Source organism: Pimephales promelas, chromosome 22, assembly GCF_988280905.1.
Source record: "Pimephales promelas chromosome 22, fPimPro1.hap1.1, whole genome shotgun sequence".
Classification (NCBI taxonomy): Eukaryota; Metazoa; Chordata; class Actinopteri; order Cypriniformes; family Leuciscidae; genus Pimephales; species Pimephales promelas.
Window position 1 is genome coordinate 18,801,577 of NC_142790.1, and position 14,338 is coordinate 18,815,914.

Here is a 14,338-nt window from a genome sequence, read left to right on the forward strand (position 1 = left end):
TTTAGGCCCAAACATTTTTATTTATTTTTTTGTCACATACAGCAAACATCTCCTCACTATCCGCTAGCTGCCTGTCCCCTAAACACACACGATCTATGCAGACAACCCAGGCTCCACAAATGTGCGACCCATCCACAAAACATAACAAACTGACAAGAAGGCCCTGGGGGTGGGGTTTGGGGGGTCAGTGCAGATGAGGAGGGGGGAGGGTCTATCTAGTCTTTTGTTTGAAAATACTTTAAACGTCAACAAGAAGTCACCTCACCCGACATCGCTTAGAGCACCTTTAGGATGAAGGAAAAAATACAGCATTGAAAGCTTAAGTGAATCTACAAGGAAAAATCTATTTAAATTCAAACTCCCTTTTTAGCATAATTGTCATCTTCTTCCATGTCTGCAGCCTACATTCCCACGCCCATCTACTTTGGGGCAGTGATCGACACCACCTGTATGCTCTGGCAGCAGGACTGCGGCGTTCACGGCTCTTGCTGGGAGTACGACGTCACTTCCTTCCGCTTCGTCTACTTCGGCCTGGCTGCCAGCCTCAAGTTTGTGGGCTTCGTGTTTATCTTCCTCACCTGGTACTCCATTAAATACAAAGAGGATCAGCTGAAGCGCTGGCTGCAGCATCTGCCTCCTCTGGGCACCGTCAGTGAGCTCATCTGTCACGCAGGCGGCCACAAGAGCCACGCTCGCACCCGCTCCTGCCCTGTTTTCACACCCCGTCCCGAACCCCCTGAGCCGCCCGCTCTTAACCGCGGACACTGCAGCCAGAGCTGCCCCGGAAAAGGCCTCAAAGCAATAAGCCCACCCGCCCGCTCAATGCAGGAAATGAGTCGTATTTGAGGACGTGTGCCCCGACATCTGCCTCCATGTGCCTTCATGTCAGGTGTCGTCCTCATCGTCCCCCAAAAGGCAGGGCCAACGTACGCCTGTTTTTCCTCCCTCATGGCTTTGTCGGGGGCTTGCTGCGCTCACCGATCTCAATGTCACGAGTATTTGCTGTATGGAAGACGTCTCATGGTGCTAAATGGGGAAGAGGGAGGACATTTCTCTAAGACGTACCACAAGCACAAATAGAAGAAATCAGTTCTATGCAACGCCGTATAGCATTAAAGCCTGCAGGCAGTGTATTATCATCATTCTCAACAGCAGAACATCGCATATGGTCTTTCTGAACAAATCTGTGACAAATTCAAATGTCTATGGTGTTAACTATCTTCTGGCTAGTTTGGAGGGGTTGGTTTTCGTCAGTGTGATTTGGGTGTTATTCAAGGAGCTGTGAATTCAGTGCCTCAAATTGCCCTGTCAGCAGTGAGGTCTGCTGGATAACAGGCTGAAATGCATTTGGAGACGGATTGAAACCTTGTCTGAAGAACGAAATTCTTCATCTTCATAATCATTTTGTCTATTCAGTGATTGACTCTCAACGGCGATGTGTGTTTTGATGCATACTGTGGGATCAGATGTTCACATGATTTAGCAGACATGTTTAATATCAGGTCTCAAATGTCAAGCTTTGTTTAGACCAATTTTATGTTTGTTTGTTTTTTTTTTGGTGAATCCGTATTCTAATCAGTTGTTCTTTGTTGTGTTGACAGCAAAAAACACATGAAATCTGATGTTTACAACCCCCATCTAAACCACATACACATCTAGTTTGAAATCTGATTCAAAACTGATTTTTTTTCCAGTCTGAATGGTTAGTTCAGACATGGAATGACAAATCGAATGTGTATGTTTTTGCTCTTTCTGCAATCTATTGTTCCATAAAGATAATCTAAAGAAGCATAAAATAACTTTTAGTTTCATGAAAATTTGTCTTTAAAATGATTGAAAAGTTTAATTGAACTAAAGGTTCTCTCTTCCCACAAAGAAAACAAAATTCCCTGCGTCCCAATTCGCCTTATACTACGCCCTAAAAGTATGAACTCTTGTGAAGAAAAAGGACATAATTTTGAGTGTGTAGCAAAAGAGTAGAGACATACTACAGCGTCATCTTTAACGGACAGCTCTGTCGCATACATCCTATCACCGTAAACAGTCACAGGTAAAATCCTCCATTGAGTCTAATTTAATTTCCTACCGTTTCGGAGAGAAATCTTGTTGCACGTTCATCTGCCAGTCGTGAGTCTTTGATGCGGAGACTCTCCGAATAGGTTTCAATTTGAATAATGATGTATTTAAAAGTTAATGGCTATCTTTACAAATGTTCACAATGCTTCTGCAGCTGCAATCTAATTTTGCCAATATTGAATAAATACAATTTTGTCAGGTTAGATACTGATAATTAATTACTTAAACCCCTTTATCTAAACCTCTCTACATAACCGCCGGAGACACGTGTCCTCCATGTGTGTAGTTTTTTAACATCGTTTCAATTGTGTTTGTAGTTCTAACCAATGCCTCTGCCAATGCACGATGGGTTGTGGGCAATATCAGCCTAAGTTAGTGTGTGCATCGATCTGCACTTGGGATTTTGAACGGATATTCTAGACCATCCGGGTCTCTTTGGAACACTCATTTCAACATACTACGATTTGGGACGTACTAATTCTATTTTCGAATACTATTTAGGATGGATAGTATGCGAATTGGGATGCAGCAATTGTCTTTTTAAAGGGATACTCCACTTTTTTTTGGAAATAGGCTCATTTTACAACTCCCCCAGAGTTAAACAGTCAAGTTTGAAAACAAAACTGGATTTGTGTGCTGTGTTAACAAAGCGAGTCAAATTCACATGAGGAAGACCGCTCATGCCGCGTTCAAATTTCTAGCACGTCTGAGCAGTTTTAGCCATAGCAGAATCTGAATTGTCAGCTTTGGTTTGGGAGCTGGCGAATTATACGAGCATGTGCTCTCTGGCTGAATAGTAGTGGTCCTCAAGCACTCGCTATATATATTCTTATGCACCAATTATATACAGTACACAATTCAACTTCTGCCTAATAATATGCAAACTTCAGATTTTCCGTACTCTGTGATGGCTTTATAATGCTAGTTCGGCAGTTCATTCGAAATCTAGCATTTAGATCAGTTACAGAAGTCATGACATAGGCTAATTAGCCATGCGCAATGATTTACATAGGAAAGGTGTTCAGTTCTGTCTTATGCGGGACTAACATGCTAGTTAAATGCTTAGCATGCAAACAAAAACAGAAAAATGTAGAATATGCTATGTATTAATTCCATCCTTTCACAAATGTCCACTTTAAATTATTTTGTAAGCTGTAATGCATTATGATCACAATCTCATTACGAGTACATGCTTTCCCTGCTATTATTTGAATTTGAAATGGCTTGCTTTTTTTATGTTAGTGAAAAAGGTGTACAGTGGTGAAAGTCTGAGCGCTTTAAAATAATCAGGAGCTCCCCATTAGCTTGAGCTACTCATGTGAGCTGCTCAAAATCAATAAATCTAAGTAATTGTACAAAAACTGACTGTTGGTCATGTAATGGCTCCAAGACAGCCTAAAATATCAATGAAAGTACACTACATTTTTACTACTCGTGGACACAGATGATCTGAACTCCCACATGTGAACTCATCAGACATTTAATTCTGTCTTTCTTGAATATTTTGACATGTATTTATTGAAATAAAAGTTTTGAAGAGAAGTGCCAATATCTATCTGTCTGTCTTTTCCGTTTTTTTCCTTGATAAACTAGGTAAACGGTGGCGCCACCTACAGTACAGTTCACTTTACGACCACAGTTAACACTCCTTTATAATGCTTAAAGAAATATCAAGAGTTAGAAAAAGATGGAGCGTGAAAAGAGTTAAAGGGATTGTTCAATCAAAATAAATTAAATTATTTCCTAAAACATGTTCTTCTAAACATGTACAAGTTTATTTCCTCTGAACATGAAAAAAGATTTAAATAAAAAAATGTATATATCCACTGACTTGACAGTAGTTTTTCCTTCTACCGAAGTCAACCCCAACACCACCATCTCCTCTACTATTCTTTATAAAAAACAATTGGATTGCTTTGATATCGCTACTTAGATCCAATTTTCCGAATCTCGGCTACTAGTCTTTAGCCCACTAGCATTTCACGCGTGCCGTCTTGCCTATCGGCTGTCTCATTTTACACCCGTTTCACTGAAGGATACGGGTTATACCCGGCATTTCAGTCCTAAATTAGTAGTGATAGTTGTAGTATCATTACTAATTTACTGTTCATCTGTTATAATGGCGAACACATCAGATGTGTGTTTAACGTTACCTCTGAGTGCAGGTGAGGACACATTCGAGCTGTTCTCGGTGAAGCAGGAGCTGGAATACATAGAGAAACAGATCCGTGGTCTGCTGGAGAAGCAAGCCGAGCTGCTGGATCGGCGGTCAGCACTTGAAACATCACGCGCCGATTATCACAAGTCAGTGGTTTAGTAACTCTTTGACTCGGACTTCGTCTACTCTGTGCGTTTCTCTGCCCAGGAGGACGCGATCATCTCTGGCTTCATTCACACCGGCACCGACACAACACCATGGACCATGGATCACACAGCGGAAGACACAAGCCTGGACCAAAGCGGGGCCACAGGACCACAGAGCTTACAGCGGGGGAGCTTCAATGCAAAGCAGACAGGTGAGCATACAGGTACGTAATCCTCTTCTTTAAATGACAGACAGAGAACATACGGCTGGAGGTTTCACTGCAAAGCAGTCGGTTAAGCGTTCACTACGTGTCTCTCTTCACAGTGGGCTGCCAGATAAATACACTCAACGGTCTGTGGAGTACAACAGCGTTAGCCTCTTCTTATGCAGTCAGAATGTGATAGAAAACTCCGGTAAGAAATGGACATCCAGGGGTTTAGGTTCACACAGCAAACAGTGCATCACATCACTTCATCTCAACAATTCAGCACTCAGTGGGAAATGCACATATATATGGCCGTCGCCCATCTTCTGAACTGGCATTCACATCAAGTACTTTTACAAAATGTGAGCTGAATCTCAGGAATGATAATCAAAGAACTACACTTCCCAGAGTGCACCACCAGCAGCAGAAAACTGGCTGCTTGTCACCTGATTGTCATTATCACTGATTTGAAACACCTGAAAAGGCATGGAGATTCTTAGTCAGTCAGAAAAACAAACTTCAGAGAGAAGAGGCTCCAAGTTACTCATATGTTCAGTCCAAAGATGCCAATGGTCTGTAAAATGTTTTTACTTTCATGGTGTTTAAAATGTGAGCTATGTTTAACTGCTATGATGTTTAAGTAACACCATTTATTTACAGTATTTTGCCTTTTGTAAAAAGTTTGTAAAAAATAAACAGTATAAGATGCAAAAGGATGGTATAAAGTTAAAAATGGTAACTTTACAAACAAATTTGGAAGATTCATGAAATCACATTTTCTTCATTGTGTTGTTAAATTAATGTTTGAATAAAATTGTAACTTTTGTTCTCTGTCTTTTAAAGGTTTACAACATAATTTGCTGAACAGAACAATCATCTGACAAAGCCAAAATAAAAGTGATTGAGTTGGAAATTTGAGTTGTCCTTGTGTCCTTTGGACGTTGAACAGGAAGAGAACTTGACATTTACAATTTTATATTTGTGCTTTTTCCTATCGTTTGTATTTATTTTATTCCTTTCTCTTGTCTTTGCATTTTTTCTGAGCCCATTGTTTTTTTTATGATTTAATGTCTTCAATCCATCTTTCATTTATGCTCTTTTAATTATTAGTAATTATGCTGTTCTATGTTCCTGTAATTGAATATTTTATGGTGATTCCTATTTTTCTAAAACTGTTCTTTTTTGTATTGAAATGTACTGCATCAAATATTTTGTTTTTACTGTTTGTGTATTTTGTATATTTATGCACTTGTTTTATTTTCTGACTGCCTTCTGTATGTTAGCATTGGCTGACTTACTATGCCCCTTTTCTGGTTTGTGATTCTTCTTTATGCCCTTGTGCAAATTTGTATTTGTGCCTGATGCTGCTATTTCATTCAGCCTGTATATATATATAATTAATTGTTGTCCCCTGGGTTCTGCCAGGCCCATTTACCAAAGGTCCACCTATCCTTTTATCGACTGTGCCATGGCCGTACATCCTGGTGACACTGTTGGGGCCTCCTACCAAGTTGTGCCTCACTATTCCCTACATTATTTCCTCTGTGGTGGTTCCCTTTGTCAGCACTTGCCTTGGTCACAGATCCTTTGCTTTTTTTTTTCAACTTTTTTGATTTCTTATTTTACAAAGGAAATTCCTTTACAAAAATAAAACCATATGTTTACTTGTAACTTCATGCTCCTTTTATTTTATTTTTTACCTTTTTGTATAGATGTGAATGTTTTGTATTTATGCTGTTGATTGACTTTTAATGTATTTGTCTTTACTTTTTGTGTATTTATGCACTTGTTTTTATTCCCTGTCTTCTGTATGTTAGCATTAGTGGCTGTCTTATTATGGCCTTTTTCTACTTTGATTCTTCTCTGTTGTTGTGGTCATTTGTATTTGATGCTGCGATTTCATTCAGCCTGTTTGAATTTTGTTCTTCCCCTGATGGCATGGCTATCGGGTTCATGGGGTACTTAATTCACTTTCATTAACTTCTGTTAATGTGGAGAACTTTCTTTTTAAGTGTTCAACCGTTGGAATTGGGTGGGACTTGTCTTTAAATTGTGTGGATCTTGACTCATGTTTGACTTGTGCGGATCGTGACTTGTGTTTGACTCGTGTTTGACTTGTGCGGACCGTGACTTGTGTTTGACTCGTGTTTGACTTGTGCGGATCGTGACTTGTGTTTGACTCGTGTTTGACTTGTGCGGATCGTGACTTGTGTTTGACTCGTGTTTGACTTGTGCGGACCGTGACTTGTGTTTGACTCGTGTTTGACTTGTGTGGATCGTGACTTGTGTTTGACTCGTGTTTGACTTGTGCGGATCGTGACTTGTGTTTGACTCGTGTTTGACTTGTGCGGACCGTGACTTGTGTTTGACTCGTGTTTGACTTGTGCGGATCGTGACTTGTGTTTGACTCGTGTTTGACTTGTGCGGATCGTGACTTGTGTTTGACTCGTGTTTGACTTGTGCGGACCGTGACTTGTGTTTGACTCGTGTTTGACTTGTGCGGATCGTGACTTGTGTTTGACTCGTGTTTGACTTGTGCGGATCGTGACTTGTGTTTGACTCGTGTTTGACTTGTGCGGACCGTGACTTGTGTTTGACTCGTGTTTGACTTGTGCGGATCGTGACTTGTGTTTGACTCGTGTTTGACTTGTGCGGATCGTGACTTGTGTTTGACTCGTGTTTGACTTGTGCGGACCGTGACTTGTGTTTGACTCGTGTTTGACTTGTGCGGACCGTGACTTGTGTTTGACTCGTGTTTGACTTGTGCGGACCGTGACTTGTGTTTGACTCGTGTTTGACTTGTGCGGATCGTGACTTGTGTTTGACTCGTGTTTGACTTGTGCGGACCGTGACTTGTGTTTGACTCGTGTTTGACTTGTGCGGATCATGACTTGTGTTTGACTCGTGTGGATCTTGACTTGTTCCTTTCCATTCGTCCCTGTCCTTTCTATTCTTTTGTGCCCCTATATTCATTTTGTTTAATTAATTATTTATATATATACTCTTGTATTTATGCTTTTTGTACTTGGTATGAGCATATTTTTTTTTTCTTTAGCTTTTTAACTTTAGTATTAATGTCACATGTGAAATTCAATTGACAAATTTTTGCTCTGCCATGCTTAACAGCTTTAATGCTTTTTATTAGTCCATTTTTATTTTTATTTTTTTAAGCAGCTTTGTCCACTTGAGTTGTTTTTGCTACTTTGTATTATTTAACATTTTTTGTATTTCAGCACATTTTAGGATTTTTTTATGCCCTCTATATTTCAATCCATCTTTGTCTTTTTCCTTTTGTACAGTTTTTTTTTTTTTTTTTTTTTTTTTTTTTACTAACTCATATTTAAACTTTTTGTTCTGCGCCCTTTATGGTCTTTTCTAGGCTATTCTAAGACAGAACAAAATAAAGTTCACAAGCATAAAAGCTGCATGTGTCAGATGATTCTTCCTTTGCATTACTATTCCCCTTTTAGTGTTTGTATTTCCGCTGTTTGCCTTTCTGCCTCTGCCAGTTCAGTCCCTTTTTTGTGCCCTGTTGTAGTGATGATTTTTACATATTTATTCCTTGTGGCATTTGATTAAATTTGAAATGCCCTTTATGCTCCTTTTAGTTTTGTCTCTGCACTTATGTCCTTATTGTGGTCTCAATGGCTCCTTTTGTATTTGTGCATTTTTCCCATTGCCTTTTATTTGAATTTATCACTGATCTTGTATTTGCATTGTCCCTAAGCCTATTTGAGTTTTCTTGGCTTTTATGATTGAATGTTTTCCATATATCTTGAATTTATGCTCCTTGCCTTGTAAGCCATTGTGCTGTTTTATGGCCATTCCTATTTTTCTGAAACAGTTGTATTTTGTATTTAAATGTGCTTTACAAAAGGTTTTCCTTTACTGTTTGTGTATTTTGTAAATTTATGTACCTGTTTATATTCTGACTGCCTTCTGTATTGTTAGCATTAGTGGCTGTCTTACGCCCTTTGTCTGCTTTGATTGATCTCTATGTTCTTGTGCTCATTTTTATTTGTGCCCGATGCTGCTATTTCATTCAGCCTGTTTGAATTTTGTTCTCCCCGATGGGATGGTTATCGGGTTTACTGGGTAATTGATTGATTTTCATGAACTTCTGGAAATGTGGAGATCTTTCTTTTCAAGTGTTCAACTGTTTGACTTGGGTGGGACTTGTCCAAGGTTGATTTTTTCACCCTGCACCTCATCAGTCTATCAACTGCAATGTCACTTAAGCTACAATATAGGGGGTGCCTCCTGCTTAAACACTTATTTTTCTTAAGTGTTTTCTTTATATTGTACTAATTTTTTATTTATGGTTTCTCCTCTTGTTCCATTTAAGATAAAGTTTGTCTTTTAATTTACTTACTATTTATGACCCTTTTTGTCTGTGTCTTTGCATTTATTTTATATTTAGGTGTTCATTTTTAAAGCGTTGTTTTTATTGTTAATAAATACCTTTAACAGACTTCTTACATTGTCTGTAACCTTTTATGCCATTGTTTGTCCCTTCTTATATATTGTAAAGCTTTGTATGCAAGTTAGAAACTTGTCTTGTATTTTGTTAGACTTTGATTTTTTGTTCATGTTAGTTTTGAAAATTTTCAAAATGACTTTAAAGTTTGTCAGGTTAATTTAAAAATCGACTGTAGAATTGCATGTTTTAAATCAGTATTTTTTTTAAATATGTCTGTCAATTAGAATGAAAGCTTTGGGTTTGAAGTTTCAAGAAGATCAGAGAAACTCAAAATTTCGAGAAAAAAAGAAAAAAAAAAAAAAGAAAAAGAAAACGACAGTGGTACCCCTTTCGTTTTTTGGGGGTTTTTTTGGTGCGAAAAAATACGTTTCTCCAATCTTTTTGAAACTCTGGAATCTGATAGAGGGCCATGGGACTTAGACCTGAGCGCAAAAATGGAGGCTCTAGACCCTTCCAGAGCTGAGATATTTATAATGGCATAAATGCTACGTGGGATCTCAATATCTCAGCTCTGCAAGGGGCTAGAGCCTCCATTTTTGCACTCAGTTCTAAGTCCCATGGCCCTCTATCAGAATCCAGAGTTTCAAGAAGATCAGAGAAGCTCAAAATTTCAAAAAATGTTTTTGGTGCGAATAAATAAGTTTCTCCAATCTTCTTGAAACTCTGGATTCTGATAGAGGGCCATGGGACTTAGACCTGAGTGTGAAAGTGGAGGCTCTAGACCCCTCCAGAGCTGAGATATTGAGATATTTATAATGGCATAAATAGGACGTGGGATCTCAATATCTCAGCTCTGGAAGGGTCTAGAGCCTCAGGTCTAAGTCCCATTTTTACACTCGGGTATAAGTCCCATGGCCCTCTATCAGAATCCAGAGTTTCAAGACTATCAGAGAAATTCAAAAATTGTTGAAGAAACAGCTGCTTTTAAGGTTGATTTAAGTTGTTATATTTTAAACCCAACTAATGTAACAGTGTTATTCTTATAACCATATTTTTTTTTATTAAGAAATCCCCAAATCATCACCTCTTGAATATGTTGTTAATTTCTTTATTTTATACCGAAAAAGTTTCTCCTTTAAGTTGTCCTCCTTTTCTTGATGAATTTACCTCGTTTCATCCCTCAGACTTACTGTATAACAACAACAAAACAACAACAAGTTTTTTCATGTATTATGAAGAACTATTTAAAGATTTTTAGCCTTGTTATTGTTCCTTTTTCCTATGTATAAATATTATATTATGATGTCATATTATGATGTACACAAACCAATGATCTTTATGTTTTCTGTTTTGTCATTATGACTGTTATGGTATCTTTCCATGATCTTGTATGTACAAAGTAATAAGTTTATAAGTTTAAATTATATGAGTGACAGGTGCACTAACACTTCATAACATCAGTGTTAATTAATGGATACATTAATTAAATAATTATATTTTATATACTGACAACAATAAGAAAAATGAATAAATGAGTATAAGAACAAATAAAAGTAACCATCACAATAAACAAATGCATATACAAGTCAACAACATATGAAACAAAGCTTTATTGAAACTACAAGCATGTATGTACAGGCGCTGAACATCACATCCTGCTGCCAACTCAACACAGCGGTTCCCATTCTTCGGCATTATTCTGATGAATTCACCAGAGGGGACTGTGCCTTCATACCGGAGCTTGTTGCTGTGCTGCGCTTCACAGTCTGAGGCAATAAGGGCAGGTGGAGAGATAGAGGGTCTCGTAAAGGCAGGTGGAGAGATGGAGGGACTCATAAGGGCAGATGGAGCCATAGAGGGTCTCATCCATGGCACCACTTCCAGGATGCAGCTCTAGGCTCCTCATCCTCAGTGCTCAAACCAGTCTGCAGACATTTCAGATCCTACAAAAATGCACAAACATTATACAAAAGCAGTTATTTTAACACACAATGTCATTTGATTTATGTACTAAAAATAACCTTACTTTATATTTGAGTAAAATCCCTAAAACAAATGCTGCCATCATCTTTCCTTGCAGGTCCTGCTCCACCACAAAAGCTCTGCAGCAAATGCACAGAAATCAAGAATCAGAAAAGTGTTGTAATTTCTCTACTTGAATTTACAATAATTCAAATAAACTACAACTTAAGATTTAATGGATTTTGTTATCCATTTCTGTAGTATACTCACTCAAAGCCTTTGATGACAGCATTCAGCATCATGAGCCTCTCTCCACCTGATAAACACACGTGTTCTTCTGTCCCTGTAACATACAGATAAGATTCACATTACGAGTTCAACACTGCATTTACATGCTGAGGTTGATGTGTTAACTCACTTTTAATCCAACTTAAATGTTCCTCAATATATCAACACTAATAAGGGACAAATTAAATATAACATGTTTAGTTACTTTATAGATTTGTTTATTTACCTTATTTACAGCACATTTGTCTAATGTAAGTAGTGTTGACAACAGTGAATTAACGTTATCCTTCATTATAGCACACATAATGTTACATCACTCAGATGTATTTTTCATGTTGGGATGTGCTCATCTGCAATACTTAAACAACATTTTCATTTCAGATGTAAGACATTTTAAATAAGCGTGTTTAAGATGTAACGTTATATGGTTATGTAAATTCATTTTAGAAACTTAACGTTACGTGTAGACTACTTGGAGCTCCCCTTAACTATAATAAAACATGTGTTTACAGCAAAATCACAACTATACTATACTGTCTAATTCCTTTAGACCTTCAACAGTTAAAACGTCTACTCTACAGTAGTTTAACACATATGATTTAAACACAAGGAACACAAGGAATCTCTCCGATGCTCTCCTGTGGCCTCCTGGGATAGAAGAGTATCCATCGGATGAACACGCAAAAATCTGGGCCAAAGCAGGAGACCATCCGGGAACTTCTCGCCTACTCTTTTATGAATACTGATGTTTCGGACATACTACTTCTTTCACGTACTGTTTTCGCTTACTATATAGTAGGAAAGTAGGTATATTCGGACACACTTTATGTGTACGTCCGAATCTTGCTATAATTAGTACGTCACCTAGGTAATTCTCGCCTACTCATTTATGAATCGTACATACTTTTCGCTCGCCTACTATTTTTCCAATACTATATAGTAGGGAAGTATGCGGTTTCGGACGCAGCCTCTGAGATCCCACGTGGCATTTATGCCTTTATAAATTTCTCAATATCTCAGCTCTGGAAGGGTCTAGAGCCTCCATATTTGCACTCAGGTCTAAGTCCTGTGGCCCTCTATCAGATTCCAGAGTTTCAAGAAGATTGGAATAACTTATTTTTTCACACCAAAAAAAAAAAAACCGAAAGGGGTACCACTGTCGTTTTTGGGGGGGTGGAAATTTTGAATTTCTCTGATCTTCTTGAAACTCTGGATTCTGATAGAGGGCCATGGGACTTAGACCTGAGTGCAAAAATGGAGGCTCTAGACCCTTCCAGAGCTGAGATATGCTCTGGAAGGGTCTGGAGCCTCCATTTTTGCACTCAGGTCTAAGTCCCGTGGCCCTCTATCAGATTCCGGAGTTTCAAGAAGATTGGAGTAACTTATTTTTTCGCACCAAAAAAAAAAAAAAACGAAAGGTGTAACCCTTAAGTTTTTTTGGGGGGGGGTTTTTCGATATCTCAGCTCTGGAAGGGGCTAGAGCAGGGGTCTCAAACTCAAATTAACTGGGGGCCGCTGGAGATAGAGTCTGGGTCAGGCCGGGCCGCATCAAGTATTCAAAAAAAATTTTTATTTAAGTATTCCAAAAATGGAACACAACTGATCCAATCTTCTCAATCTTTATTATTAACGTTTCTTCTGAACTGTTCCTCTGAATTTGAACATTCCTTTCTGTACATGATTAGTTCTTCATGAGCTGTCCTTCTGACAGTTCAAGTTCATTTTACAAACTTTCTTTGTCTTTTTCTTATACACAACATCTTTGTGATAGTCATATTTGCTTTTTATTTTCTTTATACAACACTATTATATTGATTTTTTTTTCCAAAAGGCACATTTCCTTTTATTATACTTAGAAAAACAATTACTGCTTTTGAAATACAAATAATTCTTTCTACACATGTATAGTGTCTCAGGCAAATTACTGACTTTGCACATATCAAAGCAAACCTTCTTATCAACCTGTTGGACCAAGTTCATTACATGAACTAGTTCAAAGTTCAATTCACAAATTTTAAAATGAACTAGTTCAGTTCATATTTCATAAATGAACTAGTTCTTTTTTCCATATGTTGCTGAGAGCTTCTTTTTTATTAATTAGGCTATTATTATTGCCACAGCCCATATACAACCACAGATAACAATCATTTTATCGACGGGCAAGGTTTGCACAGACATGTAAGATTTTCCCATCCTCACCGACCTCATAAAAGCCTTTTAAATGATCTTACGACGCCTCCTCGCTCCTCGGTTCACAGACACTATGAACGAGTTCACCGTAACGTTCATCAGGCAGTAATACAGTAGGCTACGTTCAGTTCACGGTCGCCCAAAATATGAACGAGTTCATGAACTATCGTTCATTGAACGCGTTCAGACAAAACAAATTTTACAAGCTCAAAATGATTATTCTCACATTGTTTTAGAGCAGGGGTATCCAACACGTCGCTCGCGAGCTATCAGTAGCTGTGGCCTGATTCAAGTACGTTTCAAATGTAGGCGCGCATTAAGCGGCGAGCGCGCTCATAATTGAAGCGACGGGCTCATTTTTTCGAGGCGCAGTATCTTTGTACTTCGTGGTTGTCTATGACAACTATTGACAACAGACCCACGGTAAGCTGTCACGAGACTATATGGTAGCCCATAAGGGATAAAAATAATAATAATAAAAAAAAAACACGGCAAACGCAACGGCGGGCCGCACTAACATTAAACTTTAATATCAAGTAGGGGGCCATAAAATATCATCCCACGGGCCGCAAATGGCCCGCGGGCCGCGAGTTTGAGACCTCTGGGCTAGAGCCTCCATTTTTGCACTCAGGTCTAAGTCTCATGGCCCTCTATCAGAATCCAGAGTTTTGAGAAGATTGGAGAAAATTAATTTTTCGCCCGAAAAAAAAAAAACGTAAGGGGTACCACTGTCGTTTTTTTTTCGGGCCGAATTTTTGAGTTTCGATATCTCAGCTCTGTAAGGGGCTAGAGCCTCAATTTTTGCACTCAGGTCTAAGTCTCATGGCCCTCTATCAGAATCCAGAGTTTTGAGAAGATTGGAGAAACTTAATTTTTCACCCGAAAAAAAAAT

The 14,338-nt window shown here is 38.4% G+C and overlaps 1 protein-coding gene and 1 long non-coding RNA gene across 3 annotated transcripts in view; one reads left to right on the plus strand and one right to left on the minus strand.

The window, feature by feature from the left end:
- The window catches only part of slco5a1 (solute carrier organic anion transporter family member 5A1), a 40,866-nt gene extending 37,241 nt beyond the window's left edge, over window positions 1-3,625 (plus strand). For both annotated transcript variants that reach the window (XM_039666842.2, XM_039666843.2), the window contains one exon: window positions 401-3,625. In XM_039666842.2, coding sequence (XP_039522776.2) covers window positions 401-846 — 446 coding nt within the window. In that variant the 3' untranslated portion in view covers window positions 847-3,625. The remainder of the gene's footprint in view (window positions 1-400) is intronic.
- A 7,191-nt stretch (window positions 3,626-10,816) lies between these two features.
- LOC148969602 (uncharacterized) lies at window positions 10,817-11,469 on the minus strand. Its single transcript, XR_016149407.1, has 3 exons — window positions 11,239-11,469; window positions 11,033-11,108; window positions 10,817-10,949 (listed from the first exon to the last, which is right to left on the minus strand). It is a non-coding gene; the product is annotated as an uncharacterized LOC148969602 (long non-coding RNA).
- Between the last annotated feature and the right edge of the window lie 2,869 nt (window positions 11,470-14,338).